The sequence below is a fragment of the Carex rostrata genome, chromosome 27 (genome assembly GCF_964058835.1).
Source record: "Carex rostrata chromosome 27, lpCarRost1.2, whole genome shotgun sequence".
NCBI lineage: Eukaryota > Viridiplantae > Streptophyta > Magnoliopsida > Poales > Cyperaceae > Carex > Carex rostrata.
The window spans coordinates 1,299,577-1,319,071 of NC_135944.1; the positions used below are offsets into that span (position 1 = coordinate 1,299,577).

Below are 19,495 nucleotides of genomic sequence, written 5' to 3' on the forward strand. Positions count from 1 at the left end.
AAATATTTTCGAAAAAAGAGAGATGATTTGAGGTTTGTTATGTGTGTCAAAACCAGACCCTATCTTGGAAATTATTCTAAAACGCGCTCTTTTAATGTTGTTCTTTTTTTTAATAATTTTACTTTTGTAATTTATGCTTCCATTTTAGTTTATATATGTATAATAGCTTTTTGGGCAGATTTATCCGTATTTTCATGATAAGAACAATATCATGATAAATGACAAACTTTCAAATATATATAGGAAAATGTCCAATAAAATATAACAATATGACATATATGAAATGCCGCGCTCTTTATAAATTAGATTATCTTTGAATAATTTCCAACAAATTAATGATAATGTCATGTGACATGACAAATTTAAGTTTTTTAATGTAAATTACTACTGGTTCAGCAGCGGTGATTGTCAAAAGCATTTTTTTTTTCTTTTTTTTCTTTTTTGTGCTGGCCATTAACGGTCGAAAGTAAAAATTTCCGATTTGGTAATCTTTTCAGGGGATGACAAGTTACCTCATCTGACCCGTATTGCATGGAGACAGATCGATGGATCATCCTTATTGGTACTGTAGTTTATTAATTTTTGACATATTTATGCAGACATTTTGTTTGATAAAATGTTAAGATCAATACCGTGCATTTATCGGGTAACATTTTTGACGTATTTTTATTTTTATCTTTGTTTTTTCCTGCAAATTAATCAAGAAGGGTCGAAAGCTATTCCAGCAAATTAATAGTCCTGTCAAAATAGAAAGAATTTTCTATTCAAATTCTTACAAGGAATTTTCAGAATCAGCATTCTTGCTAACATATTGTATATATGATGTTGGCTATAAGTGGCCAAATAAATCTCTCTATATAAGAAAAACCATACAGACAACTGAAAGAATTGTCGTCATCACATAACAATTAGTATGAGTCTTCTTCTAAAGAAATAAGAGACTGGTAGTTCTGAAAATTCTTTTCTGCAGACCGAGTGAGTCAGTCTGTAAGTTCCTCAGTGAAGTTGATGGGGCCCACTAATTAAGGAGGTAATGGCTAGGAGGCATTACCTCCTTAGTGGGCAGATTTATACGTATTTTCATGATAACAACAATATCATGATATATGACAAACTTTCAAATAAATAAAGGAAAATGTCCGATAAAATATATATGACAATATGAAATATAAGAAATGCCGCAGTCTTTACAAATTAGATTATATTTGAATAATTTACCACAAATTAATGATGATGTCATATGACAGGCCATCTTCTGAAAATCTACGTTTTTTAATGTGAAGTACTACTGGTTTGGCAGCGGTGATTGTCAAAAGCATGCATTGTTCTTTTCTTGTGGTGGCCATTAACAGTTGAAAGTAAAGAATTTCCCATTTGGTAATCGTTTCAGGTGATTAAAAGTTACCTCATCTGACCCATATTAAAAGTTACCTCATCATCCTTATTGGTATTGTAGTTGTTTATTATTTTTGACATATATATTTATGCAGATGTTTTGTTTCATAAAGAGTTAAGATCAATACCATGCATCGACAGTGCAATATTTTTGACGTGTTTCTAATTTTATCTTTGTTTTTTTGTTACAAATCAAGCAGGGTCGAAATAGAAAGAATTTCTATTCAATTTCTTAGAAAGAATTTTCAGAATCAGCTGTGTTTGTAACATATTGTATATAGGAAGCGTCTAATTGTCCACAGTCTGTTGTCCACCATTTGTCCACAGTTTTGACTTGTGCGAATACTGTAAAATTACTTCTGCATGCTGTATAATTATACAATATATCACATAAAATATATCAGTTAATCATAAAACATCCAACAACTATTTGAAGTGATCTCATGATAGTTAGAAAAAGATTGCAACGAGAAAAGAAATGTACTTTCAAACTGTACTTTCGGAATTTGCAGTTATTGGAAGTTATTGACAGTTAAAGTTAGTTATTAGCGGTTATTAGCAGTTAGAGTTAGTTATTAGCGTCTGCACTGGGTTGAATCTTGTATACTGTAAAATTGAATCTTGTATACAATAAAATTTTCGATTGAATCTTGTATACTGTAAAATTGAATCTTGTATAAAGTAAAATTTTCAATTGAATCTTGTATACTATAAAATTTTCAAATAATACTGTAAATTTTCAATTGAATCTTGTATACTGTAAAATTTCTAAATCTAAACCATAAAATAATACCATGTATACTGTAAGATAAAATGTAAAAAATGCTACATTTCAGCTTAAACTACAACCTGCAAATAATCATCTATACTGTAAATTTCAAAATATAAACCATAAAATAATACCATGTATACTGTACAATTTCTAAATCTATACATGCATCCATCACCTGTTCAACAAAAATCTGTTCACCACACAAAAAATCTATTCACCACAAACAAAATATGTTCACTGGGTTGAATCTTGAATACAGTAAAATTGAATCTTGTATACTGTAAAACTACAAAGTGAATATTGTAAAATAACTCGATTATGCTCCAGACCGTTCTTCTCTGAGCAAGTTAATGTCGTTGTCAAGGGCCCCTTCGTCCCTCTCTTCCTCTTGCTCCATTGTCGACCGAGTTAGCATCGATTTTTCATTGATTCTTCATATTCGATCTTTCTATTTAGTTTTTAAATTATAAAATATATAATGGTAATAATAATTAAATTAAATAAATTATACGAAAAGAATGGGAAACGTAGAATTGAGCCAATAGATATGGTAATAATGAGCACGAGGCATGAGCATGAGCGTAGAACAAGGACAAAATAAAAACAATTGATATGTTGACTAATTGGACTAGCGCTGACTCACTGGAACTCACTGACTGAGAAAATCAGATGCGATCACCTTAAAACTTGGAAACGTAGTTAGTTATTGCCATCACTGCTGGAGCAGAAGAGAAGAGATCAAGAGAGAGAGAGACAGAGAAGCTACTAGAGGAAAAAAGTAGAGAGACGGAGATTTGGGAGAAAAAAATATCTAATTTATAAAAGGAAGGTAGAGTCCGTTAAAATTAGTTAAATGGGAGCAGATAAGGCTTTGTGGACAAATGGTGGACAAAGATCAGTGGACAAAGACCTTTTCTCTTGTATATATGAAGTTAGCCATAAGTGGTAAAATCAAATTCTATATAAGAAAAACTAAACAGACAACTGAAACAAGCTCAAAATGTAAGGACTAAGGAAAAATTTCCTATGAAGAAATGTCATCACATCACAAATAATAGATTTATAATTATGAAAATTCTCTCCGAAGACCGAGTGAGTCTTTGCATTTCTCTTTCAGTCTGGGTCTTCATTATAACGAGTAATGGCCAACATTGTAACTTTGCCTATAAGGCCCTGTCGTCTTCACCTTTTCTGCACGCATGAGATATATGTACATGGTGGGGACCACTAAAAAGTATGAGTTCCTAGTTCTTTCACTGTAAACCACAAATAAATATGGCGTTGAAGTTTCAGCACAATTATCTAATTAAATTTGTAATAAGTAATGACAAAGACCTCTGTTAGGCTAATTTTTGAGTTAATACACCCATTCATTCTTAAGTTGTAAAATACTTACAAAAATGACAACATTTTTTTTTTCTTTTTAACAGCAAAAAAATTTTGTGCTTTGGAATTTCAAAACAACAAAAAAAAATTGTGATTTGGGTCAATTTTGAAATAATGCAAACACGGATGGAAAATAACCTTATCTGACCTTTATTACTATATCCCGCTAGCTCAGTTCTTTTTTCCCTCCATTCTGCATTTTTAACTGAGGAGGGTTCAAATGCCTCCATTTTTTGTGCATTCATCATGCCTCCAATTTTTAAAACTTAAATAACTCAAAATTTAAAACTTAAATGTCAAAATGAAACCGTTGGATGTGATCTATGTTATTTTCTCTATGTGCCCATAAAAAATTATTATATTTTGATTTTGCTTTTATGTAAATCAATAAGTTAAAAAATTAACGTCTATAAATTATCTACATTAGTATACATTTTTACAAGCTCAAGATGACAACCAAAACAAAGTTGAAATAATATAATTTTTTACACATGCATAGATAAAATGATGTAGTTCATATCCAACTATTTTATTTTGAATTTTAAGATTTGAATTTTGAATTATTAAAGTTTTTAAAAGTGGAGGCATAAAAAATGGAGGCATTTGAACCCTCCTCTTTTTAAATTGATCTTTTTTTTCATTTACAAATGAAGCAGGGTCGAAAGCAGTTTTGGCAAACAGTTCTGTCAAGATAGAAATAATTTTCTATTCAAATGAATACCGAGTAGGTCTTTGCATGTCACTCTCAAAGTCTAAGTCTTTGTTATAACGATTAGAGGCTGACTATGTACATGGTAGGGCCGACTATGGAGTGAAAAATCAATTTTCAGCATCCTTTGGCATCAAAATTGACATAGGAGTTAATGCAACCTAAAAACATAATAAAAAATCCTATTAAATATTGCAGCGAACATTCTTGCACGCCTATCTAATTAAATTATTGCAGCGAACATTATGTTTGACTAAGACCTCAACCCAAATCTATGACTGAATACACAGACAAAATTATTAGAATAGTATAACAGAGAACACAATCACTCCCGTGATGCTCCCTTCTCTTTCTTTGTTTTATTATTCAGAATAAAATTATAGAGTATTTTTGTATTACTTTTTTTGGACATCATATCATCATATGCAAATCTGATTGCTAATTTATCCTGCCTTAATTCATCTTTCCTAACCAATACATATTTCATTTTCCTCACTATTTTCTTAATCTAAGATTGCCTAATATTACATTGAAGCTAGGTAAGCAAATCTTTTGCAATCTTTTACCTTGTTCGCTACTCTTATCTGATTTCATATGACACACGTAAACATGTCAAGGTGTATATTCCAACACACCCATTCATTCTTGAGTTCTAAAATACTTTTTGTTGGAAAAACATAAGAAAATGTCCAGAAAATTATAACAATGTGACATATAAGAAATGCCGTACGTGTTCTTTTAGAAAATCGAATATCTTTGAATAATTTCCAACAAATGGTAATGTCATATGAAGGGACAATTTTTTGAATATTTAAGATTTTTAATGTAAAAAGCTGGTTTGTTGGTAATGATTGTCATAAAGCATTTTCTTTGGGATGACAATTAACAGTCAAAAGATATCATTTTGGTTTTGGTAATTATCTTAACATGTGACAATTAATAAGCTATATATGGGAAAAGAAAATTCTTAACAAGTTAAGATATTACGTAAATAAAACTATATTGAACAAACAAAGACAACGTGCCGCCCATATTGGAACCTGCTCAATTCTGTGTTCTCTCCATTCTCTATTTCTCGTCTCCCATTTGGTTCTCTAGGTTTTGCTCTCCTCACATGGCTCCACTCACACATATTCTTGCAATCACACTCTTAATCCCCTATTACACTTCTACAATACTTGTGATTGGAAAACAAACTAATTTGAAAGATTGTCTCCCATTAAGATGCAGCAAGCATGGACCCATAGTCAGATACCCGTTACGGCTTGACACCCATGCACCTCACTGTGGCTATGATACCCTCGTCCTCTCTTGCGCAGGTGACAACACGGTGTTAAGCCTCCCCTATTCTGGTGACTACAACGTGACGGCAATAGATTACAAAAACTCAATGCTTGCGATAACAAGATACTCGTGGACCCTTAATTGTTCATGGTCTCAAATTTCCCAGCCCAATGTAACCGACTCTCTCTTCTTTAGTCCTTCGTCAGTAGATCTCAGTTGGTTTGATTGCTCAGACTATCTCACCTATTTCTCAGAATATGAGTATTTAGCCGGTCCTATCTCGTGCCTCGGGTCTCAAGACCACTTCATATATGTGGCCTGGGCTGGAACCGACAATGAAGAGATTCCTTCAACCTGCACCAAGACTAGAAACAACACCTTCTTTACTGGGCCCCAAGTACCACTACAGCTCAATACTTTCACAAATGATTGGTACTACTACCCTTCATCATTATCTGAATTTCAACACATGATTGGAGATTTTGCAGAAAGACCAGTCATTGCACTCTATTGGCACCATGAGATGATCAACTGCAGCATGTGTGAAAAGAAATGGTGGTGTCGCTGTGAATTCGACATGGAAACAAAAAAATCATTCTGTCGAGGTGACCTTCTAAGTTGATATTTCTTCTAATACTTTGATTCTTTAATTTCTTCCGATGACTGTGGGAGTTACATTGTTTATCATATCATGTATCTTGAATTGAAGAAAATGACCATTTTGGCTATCACCATTTTGGTATCCTATTTGTTATATTTGGAATCTGGACAACCTATATATTATGGAGTGCAAATTATATGACACCAAGTACTTCTCAAATGTGTGACCCTAGGTCCTCACCGCTTGTTTCGATCTTAAGTTTTAAAATCTTAGTATCTGTTTAACATCAAAATGTCCCACTGTGCCATTCAGTCATTTCTTTGATCTTCAAGCAAACAGTTGGAAGAAAATCTCAAATTTACTTTGCTTTTTTAGGTTTTGTAACCATAATATGCCTGCTAATTACATGCAAAACTAATTTCTTCATTTAATTTTAAATTAGTTTATAAGAGAACTAAAATTAACTTGCCCTGGATACTAACATATAAACATTTTTCTTTTTTCTTTTCAGATTCACATATGGTGCTGAAAGCCAGTATGATTCCTCAACAACTTAATTTTTCTATTTTATGCTCATGGATAAGAGTAAACAACATTATTTAACTTATGATCCTAACTTTTTTAAATTTTCTGTTAGGTATATCCGTAGGCACAATATCCCTTCTCCTTTTGGGAGGCTTTGTTCTTTTCTACGTACATCGTCAGTCGAAGAAAAAGAAAACTGTTCGTCAGAAAATTGAAAACTTCCTGAGAAGCTACAGAGTGATGAATTCAACACGGTATACATATGACGACCTCAAAAAGATAACAAATAGGTTCAAGAAAAGAATAGGCACTGGGGCATTTGGGACGGTATATAAAGGGGAGTTACCTAATGGAATTCCAGTAGCCATTAAGATGCTACATAGCTCAGCTGGGAGCGGAGAACAATTTGTAAATGAAGTAGCCACCATTGGAAGAATTCACCATGTCCATGTTGTTCGCCTACTGGGGTTTTGCTCTGAAGGAACAAAGCAAGCACTAGTATATGAATTCATGGAAAATGGATCACTAGATAAGTACATATTTTCCACAAGATGGAGAAATCGCCAATTTAGTATGGAAGAGATGATTGCAGTTGCTACGGGCATTGCAGAGGGTATCGAATATTTACACCAGGGCTGCGACCAGCGCATTCTTCACTTTGATATCAAGCCTCACAATATTTTGCTTGACCATAATTTAGTTCCTAAGATCTCCGATTTCGGTCTCTCCAAGCTCTGTCCCAAGGATCAGAGTTACTTGACCATAAGTGCTGCTCGGGGTACAATGGGTTATCTTGCTCCAGAAATGTACTCCAGAAACTTTGGAGCAGTCTCTTACAAATCAGATGTTTATAGTTTTGGTATGTTGATTTTAGAGATGATAAGTGGAAGAAAGAATATCGACCCATTAAGAGAGGGGAGTATTCGGAGTGAAGATGTATACTTCCCAGAGTGGATTTACGAACAAGTAGCTCAAGAAAAAGACTTGTTTCTAGTTCTTGATGTGGGTGACAATGAAGAAATTGCAAAAAAACTGGCTATTGTGGCATTATGGTGCATCCAATGGACGCCGGAAGATCGTCCTTCCATGACGAGAATTGTTCAAATATTGGGGGAGAATTTGCAAAACTTGCAATTGCCCCCAAAGCCTGTAATGTCTTCTTATTGTGTTGCTACTTCTGGCCAAGGTCTCTAGGTATTAGTCATACATGCATGCTTTGTATTATCTTTTTCTTTTATCTTTTTTTTTTTTTTCCTTTGAAAAGGAGGGTTCTTTGCCCAAATTGTTACTTGGTATTGTCTGGAAATAAATAACAATATATGAAGTTATTTTGATGAACCGTGAAATTAGTTAAAATTTAATTGATTAAGTTCTTTTAAGCTTTGTCTGCTATTTGGCATTTTTGTCTTCTGAACAATTTGGGGTTGAAACATTTAATTCACTTAACTAAATTATCAGAAATAGCTCCTATCTAGAATCTTTTAAAAACAAAAAAACTAAACCATCAGAAACTGAAATCAGAAAAGTAAACAAATCGAAATCCAGTACTTTGTAGAACGGTCATTGCTAAATCTCAATGTGTTATACTGTTTGCACATTTAACTGTACGTATTAATTATGCTAGAATAGGAATGAAAGTCTAATGACTCAAAATTAGATAAAATTTGCATGTGCATTTTGTTTGTAATTTATCCCAGTTTTTATCATGGCTCGGAAAATCGGTCGATTTCTAGTTGACTCGGCTGAGTCAGATCGGAATTGGCCCAGATACACAGTGGGCGAGTTTTGTGGTGAAAATTGGTAGAATCGGTGTAATTAGAACAATTCAACCGAGTTTCTTTTTTTCAAATAAGGACAGTTCTCATAATTTTTGTGAAAAACAATATTCTTTTGCATCTCTATTCAAGGAAGGTAATGGTGCTCCAAGAAATTGCAAATGGCTTGAATTGGAAGGAAGAATGTTTAATTAACATACTTTTGAATTGACTTGGTGCATTTATTTTTACTATACTAAATTTTAAGTTCTTGAATAACCTTCACCATTTTATATTTGAACCCAATAAATTGTTTTGGTTGTGCTGGTGAATTAATATGTGGTTAAGTGTGAGGTTGACTCATTCACTAATAATCGCACTTCTGAACAAGCTTATAAATCTTATTCATAACTATCAAGTTTTGTTTCTTTTTTATTCTTTTCCTCATGTTACTTCTCTTATCTATTTTTATGTTAATTGGACATCTCCATTTCACTCTTCATTTTTTAATTTTTAATTTGTATTTAATAATTTTCTTTTGTTTTTGTTATTTTTTTCCTTTATTTTCTCGTAAATAAACTTTAAGCATATAGCATTCCAGTAGTCCAATTTTTTTTTTCAGCACCTTTCATTTTGGACAAATTATATTTTATCAATCTCTGACAACAAAAAAAAATATGAGTTTCCGAGCTGATTCGGTAGATTCCTACTAATTCACCCGATTTCAGTTCTATGCATAGTAGGAAATATTGGTATCGAGATCGGGATCGGTCCTGGCCGATACAGATCCGGGATCGGGGTATCGGCCGGTATCGGCCAATTCGGATTGGAAAATCGGACTTTTTGGCCAAAAGCTTGTTTTACACTAAAAAATACGAAAAAATTGATAAAAAATTAATTTGTCAATAATTTATGTTTAGATAAATAATTACAATCAAATAATCCACTAATACAATATAATACAATCATTACAACTATAAACACACTATTTCACTGCCAGAAACTATGTCGTGCTGGCTAGATCACTTCATCGTCGTTTGTATTATAATAAAAATGGGTATATTGTTGTCTGGAACAAAAAAAAAAAGACATTGTAGAACCAAATGAAAGATTGTTAACTTCTTTAATCACGGGTTCATATTTCTCTATTTCAGCATAATTGATACTTTATACTCTGTTTAATCAATGAATGTGATGAGTTTTCAGCATGTGCATAGTTTATACTCTATTTAATCAATCACAGGTTCAAGTTTTCAGACGAATAATGACCAAAATCAGACCGAAATAGCAGAATTTGGACGAAAAACACAAAATCTGAGAATATCGGCAAGGTATCGGATTGGTGTCGGCCGATACCGATACATATCGGCTGATCAGGATCGGTAGCAGCCGATATTTCCTACTATGGTTCTACGGTCAACTTATACCGATTCCGATACCAATTTCCAAAGCCTTGGTTATTACTCAATAGTTTGTTTGTTGGATGCTTCTTTTCTTTTCTTTTTATTATATTTTTAGACACTTTTTGGTGATTAGGCATATTAGTTCTTAGTAATAGTTCATTATTATTGTAATAGTTCTTCGCTCCGTAATAAATTGATTTTCTTTATGTGTTGGAAATTTAGCAAATAAATGTAAAGGAATTTTTTTTTAGAACTGTTCCCTAGAGGTCACATCAAGCTTTTAGTAAATTTCTTTAGAACAACTCCCAAAATATCTTTTGTAGTCTGAAATAATATGCACATCAGCATCAAGGAAAATTCTCAGATTGATAATTATTTGACCTCATTTTCATTGATTCTTCCTCATCATTTACATCATCTATATAGAGCATTTATTCAGCTGGCTCATATTATAACCAATAACAAAAAAATAAGAGCCATGAAATTCATAAACTTGCTCATTTTTCTCTTCCTCTTTTACAATTTTGAATGTTCCAGTTCTTCTTCATTTGGAGAGCTTCATAACATCACTTATCCTTATCATCTTCCTGGAGCATGCAAGTGGAAGGCCTATGAGTTGCAGTGTGATGGCAATGACACCGTCTTATACATCGGGGCCACCAAGTATCTTGTAAAAGATATGTCGGTGGAAAACAAGACACTTAGGATTGTTGATCCTGACTTGGCAGCAGGGGGTTGCCGCTTACCAAAGCAGACTCTTTCTTTGAACAAATACCCTAATTTAGATAATTGGTATAGCATTAAAGAGTTTGCGCTCTATGATAATTGGTATTATTATAGATCAGTCCACTTCTTCAATTGTACCGAAGAAGTAGAAGACAATAAAATGTACAAGCTAATAGATTGTATGGATGGTCCTCGTTCAAGAGTTTATGCAGCATATTCCCATGATGCTGGCAGCACCCCCAAATCATGTAGGTATGTAGGAGGCACTGTATCCAATTATGAGGTGTACAAGCATTGGAATGACAGTAATGGTGTCGATATGATGAAGATGCTGAGAGGTGGATTTGTGGTAAGCTGGAACAGAACAGAGTTTGCTATTATTGCTCCAGAACTTGGGGTCAACAACAATAAGATGTGTTCTGGTTTGGAATTTTGCTGGAGTATTACAAAAAGGTAAATAAAATTATCTATCTTTTCTCCTAAATGGCCTTGCAGCTATTATGGTCAGATATTAAGATGACTAATTTTAAATGGTAATGGTTTTAAATAGGGCTGGCAACGAGCCGGCTCGGTCCGAGCTAGACCAAGCTCATGGCTCGCTCGTTTTAGCAACGAGCGAGTCATGAGCGAGCCAACATTCAAATCCGAGCTGAAAAAGTGGCTCGTGGCTTGCTTGTTTTGACAACAAGCGAGCCGAGCCAGCTCATGAAAGCTCGTGGGCCAAAAGCCCAAATATATTAGATAATGTAATATAAAGTTCACTATCATAAATTAAGTTTGTAATTAAATTCATACATACTAAAATACTAAATTTCCAAATTCATACAAACATAGTTCATAAAATAAATTCATACATACTAAATTCACATAAATTCATATCATTTTACAAATTCATACTTAGACCGAGCTAGGCCCCAGCTCAAACTTGTTAATTTTGGATCGAGCTAGTAATGAGCTGGCTCGTTAATAGCTCGGTCCACTAACGAACGAGTTGTTAGCAGGCGAGCCAGATGCGAGTCACGAACGGTCCACGACCTACGAGCTTTCTTGCCACCCCTAGTTTTAAACATGGTTTGGAAAATCGCCCAGTCTGAGTCAGACCAGAAATAGTCAGGGGCTTCCAATTTTCACACAATTTACATGCCTAGACAATTTTTGCACTAAAACTCGGTCAAATTGGTGTTTACAAAAATCTTATTTAACTGGACAAGTTTTGTAAGGAAACTCAATGCAATCGCAGTAATCCATGGAAATTTTCTGATTTTTAACAGATCCATAATTTTTGGTATATAGGGAGGAGTTAGAACTGAGAAACTGATCAGAATAGAACAAAATGAAACAAAAGTGGGACTATAATTGAGATGGTTCAAATTAATGGGCCAATTTTTATGGGCTTTTTTCTTAGTTATTGTTACTTCATGATTTAAGTCTTGAATTCTGCTGTGTTCAGGTAAGATTCGGTTAGAATAATTTAATTTATTAAATCTATTTTTATTTTCATTTACCCATAAACTAGTGCGAGGGTATATAAAATAATCTAGTATAGCATTTTACGTTTTAGACTCAAAAATTCTATGCTATACAAACCTTATTTTTCTTCTAAAATAGCCCAAAAAATGTTTTACTATCTATAGAATTTGTAATTAATTCCGACAGTTTTTTTCTTATTATTTTGTTACATTAGTATTTTTCTACAATAGTTTATTACATAAATGAATATATATTTTTTCCTTAACATAATTTTGAACATTTTTTTTATTGTTTTTTTATCTTGTATTTGTAGCACGAGAAACAAATCAGTTTCCTAAAATACCAGTTTTTTTATCCGAATTATAGCAACAGCATACCAAGTCACCTGATTCCTATACCGGAGACAACATGACAATTACAATTTCGATTAATTTTGAGTTTTTCAAACATGCACAAATGCCAAATATGAATGTGGGATTAGATAGCCTTCTCCAATTTATTTATAAATCTGTCTCCGTCTCACGAATCATATTAATTTTAACAATCCTTCTAAAAAAAGGTTTTTACTTTCTTTTAATGTACGTATACTTATCATCTACCCGATTGATGTATATACTTCAGAAACACCATTTGAACTGTCGCTCGTAAAAAAATTACTTGAGAATCATCTAAGATTACTTTAATAGTGACAATCAGCTAAGAAATAAATCAACAAATAACCTTTTCTTTTCCCATTTTTTTGGTTGTCAATTCAGTGGCTTGATGATGAGAGATCCTATTCGCTACAAACTCCTTGAACTTGTTTTCCTTCAGACAATATTTTTGGATTGCATTTATGAACCGTCAGAACTTGGAACATACACTACTTCGCACGTGCTTTTTGGTTTCATGCTCATATTGGTTGTTATTTTGGAAATTCTACTCGTTTTATTGGGTAAGCAACCTTTCTAAATGAAACTCTCTTCCGGACAAAACCACACATGTTATATAAATCTACTTTATGTTATAGTTACTGGTCATAAAAATAGTGGAATCTCCATATTTACACCACTTCAATTTCAAAATTAACAAGGATTTGAAAATTAAGTTTTATGTCTGTTCTATTTGAAACTGTGTTGTGGTTTTAGTCCACTGTTTGGCTGTTGATATTAATTAAAAGCTTTGGGCCCATAATTACAGTCAATTGATTTTCGCACTGTCCTCTGGAAAAAACAAAAAAAAAAAGGAAACAAAATGATCTCCGAATCGTGGTCTCCTTCTACCTATACTTGACTTTGCTACTGCTAATTTCAAGTTTGGTAAGAAAAGGCAAAAAAATAAAAACAGTCCCTTTATTGTATTCATCACTCATTTTGAGTGCATTTCATTTGTATATTCATGATCCTTTTTCAAACTATTTTGCAGCACTACGGCTTACATTACTTCCACTAGCAACGTTATTGTTTCTTCTTCACAAGTACAAGCGAGTATCTCTATCAATGAACTCTATTGAAAAGTTTTTGCGGAAACATGAGATGCTTTCCGTTAGACGGTATGATTTCATAGAGATCTCTATAATGACAAATCACTTCAGAGAAAAGCTTGGGCAAGGTGGGTTTGGATCAGTTTACAAAGGTAAACTCTTCAATGGTTGTGAGGTTGCTGTGAAAATATTGACCAATTCACTGGGCGATGGCGATGATTTCATGAGCGAAGTGGCAACAATTGGTAGGATTCACCATGCAAACATAGTGCGTCTTATTGGATTTTGCTCGGAGGGTTCAAACAGGGCACTCGTGTATCCTTATATGTCAAAGAGTTCACTTGACAAGTATATCTTCTCTTCTGGGAACAGTTCTTTTTCCATAGAGAAAAAAAGAGAGATAGCCCTAGGAATTGCACGAGGTATAGACTACCTTCATCGCGGGTGTCAGATGCAGATATTGCACTTCGACATTAAGCCACACAATATCCTACTGGATCATGATTTGACCCCAAAAATTTCCGACTTTGGACTTGCGAAATTATACTCTAGAGAATTCAATTTGGTGACACTCAACACGGCACGGGGTACAGTTGGATATATAGCTCCTGAGCTAATATCTAGGGCCTTTGGTGTGATTTCATACAAAGCCGATGTTTATAGTTTTGGGATGCTACTGATGGAGATGGCAAGCGGAAGAAGAAACGTCGATAATCATGCAGAGAGCTCGAACCAAGTCTATTATCCGTCATGGATTTATGACCAACTCAACCAGGCAAATGAGACACATAATTATAATTTGAACAATAGTGTTGCACAATTTGGTGAAACAGAAGGAATCCTATATAAGGTTGCCTTGTGGTGCATTCAAATGAGGGCATCTAATCGTCCTTCCATGAGCAGAGTGATTGAGATGCTGCAGTGTGGGGAAGATAGCTTGGAGATGCCGCCAAGACCTTTCATGACATGCTCGCCTGAGAATGTTTCAATGAGATGCTCTCAAGTTGATTCATGTAGCATTAAGATGTCAGAGATTTCAGAGGAAATTAGTTTGCTTTAATTAAGCAAAGTAAATAAATAAACATGTGTTGTATCTTGAAGTATCTATGTAGCTAATGTAACTAGATTAATGAAAGCCACCTTGCTGCTTTTTAGTTAATATAAGGCAGAGATTTAATAATTTAAAAGTATTTTCTTACATTCATTTCTTATAAAATTAAATTATTCAAATTTTGTTAGGTATTATTAAAGATATATAGCTGAATTTAAAATTGCAGGGGCTTATGTGGAAAAATTTCCTTCTACCTAGTACGTATGAAGTATGAACAGTAGAGAGCGCGGTACAGGAGATGGCTACAAGCGAAAAAATAGGAGATGTTAAAGCAAGTGCACGTTTCAGTACTCTTCTATAAATTTGGTCCTTGAACCCCACTCCATTTTCTAATATGCAGGATCAGATTTGAATAGCCGGGATGTGCTTTTCCTTTGATCCAAGGGCTGAGATCCGCAGGATCAGTTTTTTCTATGAACCACACGAGTTTTGCTTCCTAGTTAACGCAATTATTACATAATTTCTAATTGGGAAAAGGTGCTGAACTTTTTCCCACTAGTGGAGACTGGAGAAACACTAATTTGGATCGGTTTTTACAAATAACCGATCCTAATTCAAACTTTTAGTATCGCCTACATGTTTAACTGATTCATATTAGTTTCACATTTATATTGCCTGGATCAGGATTGCCTCTAGATCCAATCCTAATGTGCGTGAATAACCGATCCAGATTAGCATTTTTCCACTAGTGTATCCAGATTATCATTTTTCCACTAGTGTCCTATGATCCCTATATATTTATAATTTTATAACAAATTTGAAACCCGCCTGCCTTACGTGTGATGTATCTACATGTGAAATTTTTAGACATTCGAATTAATTTAGTATAAAGTCAAGCGGTCAAAATTAGAAGGTTAATAAATTAATTTTAGTGCATTCATTTTTTTAACGTTTTTTGACTGCTTGACTTTATACTAAATTAATTCGAATGTTTAAAGATTTCACATGTAGATGCATCACACGTAAGGTAGGCGGGTTTCAACGGTTCGGATTCGTCATTTGAAATTGATTTAATGAGTTTTAGAGTTAAACTCACCAAAACTTTGATGAGCTTAAGAGCACCCTAGTTCTACTCAGAAAACAGAGTATTGATTGTTATTATTATTTATAAAACTTTTGAAATAATTACAAAAAAAAAATATTTTTGTTAGTAAGAAGACCCAAATTAAATTCAACCCGATAAGAAGAAAAACAGAGGAGGACAGCTGAGTAGTTTAATTCAGAATAATTCAGGAATATATTTAAAGGGAGCCCAGGGATGACTAAATTAGTAATTGCATCTGCTAAATGTGTTGTTGTAATTTAGTGATTAGAACTTCACTTTATAACTGTAAAGACTTGAGCTTAAATTTTAATTGTCACACATTATGCATTTTTTTTTTTAATTCAGCTCCCTAATTTTAATTTTGAATTATGTGGTTCGTTTTCAAACAATGAGAGATGACTTGGTGACTAGTATTGCTGCTTTTGATGCGTAAACTTCCAAATCAATGCAGGTATCAATTAGTACTGTTCCAATTACCAATTGGTCAGCACTATTTTCTTGCTTCTCCTTCATTATTCATTATTTTATACCTATCTATTAATTATCTACTATATGTGACAGTATAATGATCTGGACGTAAAGAGAGATGAAATACAAGAAAATAAAAGAAAACTGAACGGCATGCTATAATCTAATTTTTCAAATATAATAATGGAAATATTAAAAAACTATTGCATATCATATTTTAATCATGTACGATATGTATAATATAATTAAATATGGTAAAATTAAACTTATTTTTGCATATGAAAAAAATACATTCTTCCAATAATTAAAAAAGTAAAATTAAAATTAAACTTATTTGTACGATATATAACTGCTGAATCTGAATGATTGAGAATCCGTCTTGTCTATTATAGAAATAGGTGACAAATTACAAATGAGCAGGTATGGGCCGGCACAAATTATTTTATTTGCAAGCCACCCAACTATATATATAATATTCACAAAAAAAAAATATATTTTTTTAATTTCAAACCTACAATCTCAAACACATAAAGCATTGTCTTTGCCAGGAGACAAAATACTAGTTCTCAATGGGTCGGCACAAATTATTTGCTTAGCTTCTATTTATTATGAGGGTTCAAATGCCTCTATTTTTTGTGCTTCCATCATACCTCCATTTTTAAAAACTTTAATAACTAAAAATTTAAATCTTAAAATTCAAAATAAAACCGTTGGATATGAACTACATCATTTTATCTATGCACGTGTAAAAAATTATGGCATTTCAACTTTGTTTGGGTTATTATCTTGAGCTTGTAAAAATGTATACTAATGTGGATAATTTCTAGACGTTGATTTTTCAACTTATTTATTCATATAAAAGAAAAATCAAAATGCGGTAATTTTTTATGGACATAGAAAATAACATACATCGCATCTAACAGTTTTATTTTGACGTTTAAGTTTTACACTTTCAGTTATTTAAGTTTTCAAAAATAAAGACATAATGGAGACACAAAAAATGGAGGCATTTAAACCCTCCTCATTTATTATATACTTTATATAAGTTTTTTTAATGTCCTATACTATCATCATTTTTTTTTTAAATTTCATCCGATCATCAGTGGGCCGGTATTCTGATTTTGTCCGATTTTCTCTAAATTTCTAGCTGAGATATTATATGGCGAGAAAAGTGTACTTAAACGTGACCCACCTAAGGATGATAGACCTCATGGGTAACTAAATTTTCTGCTTCGTAAAATTTGTTAAGTTGCTGCTGTATTAAATCAGAGAGGAGGACAGGGAAAACGTGTAATGGCCTGATGGCCACATGCTCCTTTTGGGGCCCACACTGTCTCTATTGGCCAGTACATGCACAAAAGCAGAAGAGAAAAAGATAAATAAAGTATATGTCAGGATCTTTTATGGAGGAGTAAGCATAGCCATCCGTGTTGAAAACAAATAATAATTAATTTTTAAAATTGCAAAAAAAATAGTTAACACTTTTTTGGTGGTACTTTATAGTGGATTAGTATTTACTTATTTTAAACATGTATATCTCTGTATATCGGTTTAAGGTACTAAATATATAGAATATATAGTGTTGAATGTAATGTACCAATCATAACAATTTCATCGTTTGAGTAACATTTGAAGGCATCATTTACGGCGATTTTTATTAATATCCCTAAAACAAATCAAAATTTTAAAAATGCCCCTGCTCGGACCCCAGGGCATATAATTGCTGGATGAATCCATCAGCCTACGTCGTAGGGTCTCGCCATAATGGCCTGTCAGGTAGACTGACGGCATGCCCCATCTCTGGTACCATACGGCATATCTCAGATCCCCGGGACCAGCACCCAACGATGTAGTATCTGGCGGGCTCCATAAGTGCTGCTCCGGATGTCGAGCCCAGTTGTACTGCATGACGAAATGCTGGCTCCAGTCGACTTTAGCCTTAGTGTGCGCCGTTCTGCAAGTGCAATTAATTAGAAAGTAGAGAAACAGTGGATATATTAAAGTTAAAAATTAATTAAGTAGATGGTACTTACTTGTGGAACTTGTCGGTAGCATCCTTGCCCATCAACGGGTGCTCCGGGATGAAAGCATCCAAGCCAAACTGTCGGGATACCCGATCGGGGTAATGGTACTCCACTATCCAGAAACAGACGACCGGTCCCCGATAATACCATAGATGAGTCTGCTCTAATGTCAGCGGGCTCAGCCATCTGCGCTGATACCATGCACGATACGGAAACCAATCGATATTCCCATCTCGGAGCATCTGGAGCTGACCCCGGACATAAGAAATCCCCCTGCCCCTCTCTTCATGATCGTGATGACTGCCCCATATGTCGGCGTATGCGGGGCATCTGGCTGGCTCAGGGCCTCCCCAATCGGGATGCGGCAATGGTATGACTGGCCGGTTTATGGGCAGATGTGACCACGACCAATGCTGAAGCAGAAGCAGTGGTCCAAAGAGCTGTTTATTCTTGACCTGAAAATTTAACTTACAATTAAATCTGGGTGCTTCTTATCCATCCTTCAATAACAACGTATATTAATACAGACTTACCAGACAAGCATGATAGAGGCCTCTGTATAAGTGGGCGAGGACAGCTCCACCCCAGTTCCATCTCGATTCTTTCTCCAGGTCCCTCAGCAGGGAGAGGTACATCATCGGAACCGCGTCACCGCTGGAATCCTCGAACATGACAGCACCGCACAAATCCAGCACATATGCTCTACTATACCTGCAATATAAAATAATCAATGTAAATAATTGAGACTGTTGAGCAACTACTAAGTTAATTTAAAGAGTGTAATAGTACCTCCTGACCGCCTCAATGTCATCAGTATCAACATCTATCTGATTCTGGAAGAAGTGAGACCGGAGTGCCTTTAGAGAAATGCAGTACCCGGAATAACGAAACTCCTCCTCCTCCCCCTTCTTCTTCTTATATTTCTTCTGCAGAGTCTTCGGATCACACCCTAACAACTCCGGTATCATCCTCTGCAGCTCTGGATGGTCTGAGATGCCACCTATGGGGTCGCCATCGATACGTAAACCCCATAAGGCGCTCACATCACCAAGGGTGACTGTCATCTCCCCGACCGAGAGATGAAATATATGAGTCTCAGGTCGCCATCTCTCCGCTAGACCCTGCATCAGAGACACATCAATCCTACTCTGCGGCATGGTGGCAAGCTGATACAAGCCGAGGTTCAAGATGTATCGCTGCATTTCTTTATGGGGGACGTACGGAATCTCAGACCTGCGGTGCCTCACCGTAAGCATGACATCATCCTGTATTTATTATCAATTTGTCAGACTCAAATCGTGTATTTTTTTAAGTATGAAAATCACATACCTCAAGAGATGCCAATGAGACGCTGTAATAT

At 34.3% G+C, this 19,495-nt stretch overlaps 2 protein-coding genes across 3 annotated transcripts; both read left to right on the forward strand.

Moving 5' to 3' along the window:
* Nucleotides 1-5,277: 5,277 nt before the first annotated feature.
* Nucleotides 5,278-8,010, forward strand: LOC144545237 (rust resistance kinase Lr10-like). Of its 2 annotated transcripts, XM_078293823.1 has the most exons (3): nt 5,278-6,151; nt 6,659-6,682; nt 6,785-8,010. In XM_078293823.1, the coding sequence occupies exons 1-3, from the start codon at nt 5,377-5,379 to the stop codon at nt 7,864-7,866; spliced, it is 1,881 nt and encodes a 626-aa protein (XP_078149949.1). In that variant the 5' UTR covers nt 5,278-5,376; the 3' UTR covers nt 7,867-8,010. The 2 variants fall into 2 exon arrangements, with proteins under 2 accessions (XP_078149949.1, XP_078149950.1); XM_078293824.1 differs by lacking the exon at nt 6,659-6,682.
* Nucleotides 8,011-10,218: 2,208 nt separating this feature from the next.
* On the forward strand, nt 10,219-14,646 carry LOC144544965 (rust resistance kinase Lr10-like). Its single transcript, XM_078293525.1, has 3 exons — nt 10,219-11,008; nt 12,781-12,959; nt 13,430-14,646. Exons 1-3 carry the CDS (start codon nt 10,308-10,310, stop codon nt 14,545-14,547), a joined length of 1,998 nt encoding a protein of 665 aa, XP_078149651.1. The 5' UTR covers nt 10,219-10,307; the 3' UTR covers nt 14,548-14,646.
* The last annotated feature ends 4,849 nt before the right edge of the window (nt 14,647-19,495 follow it).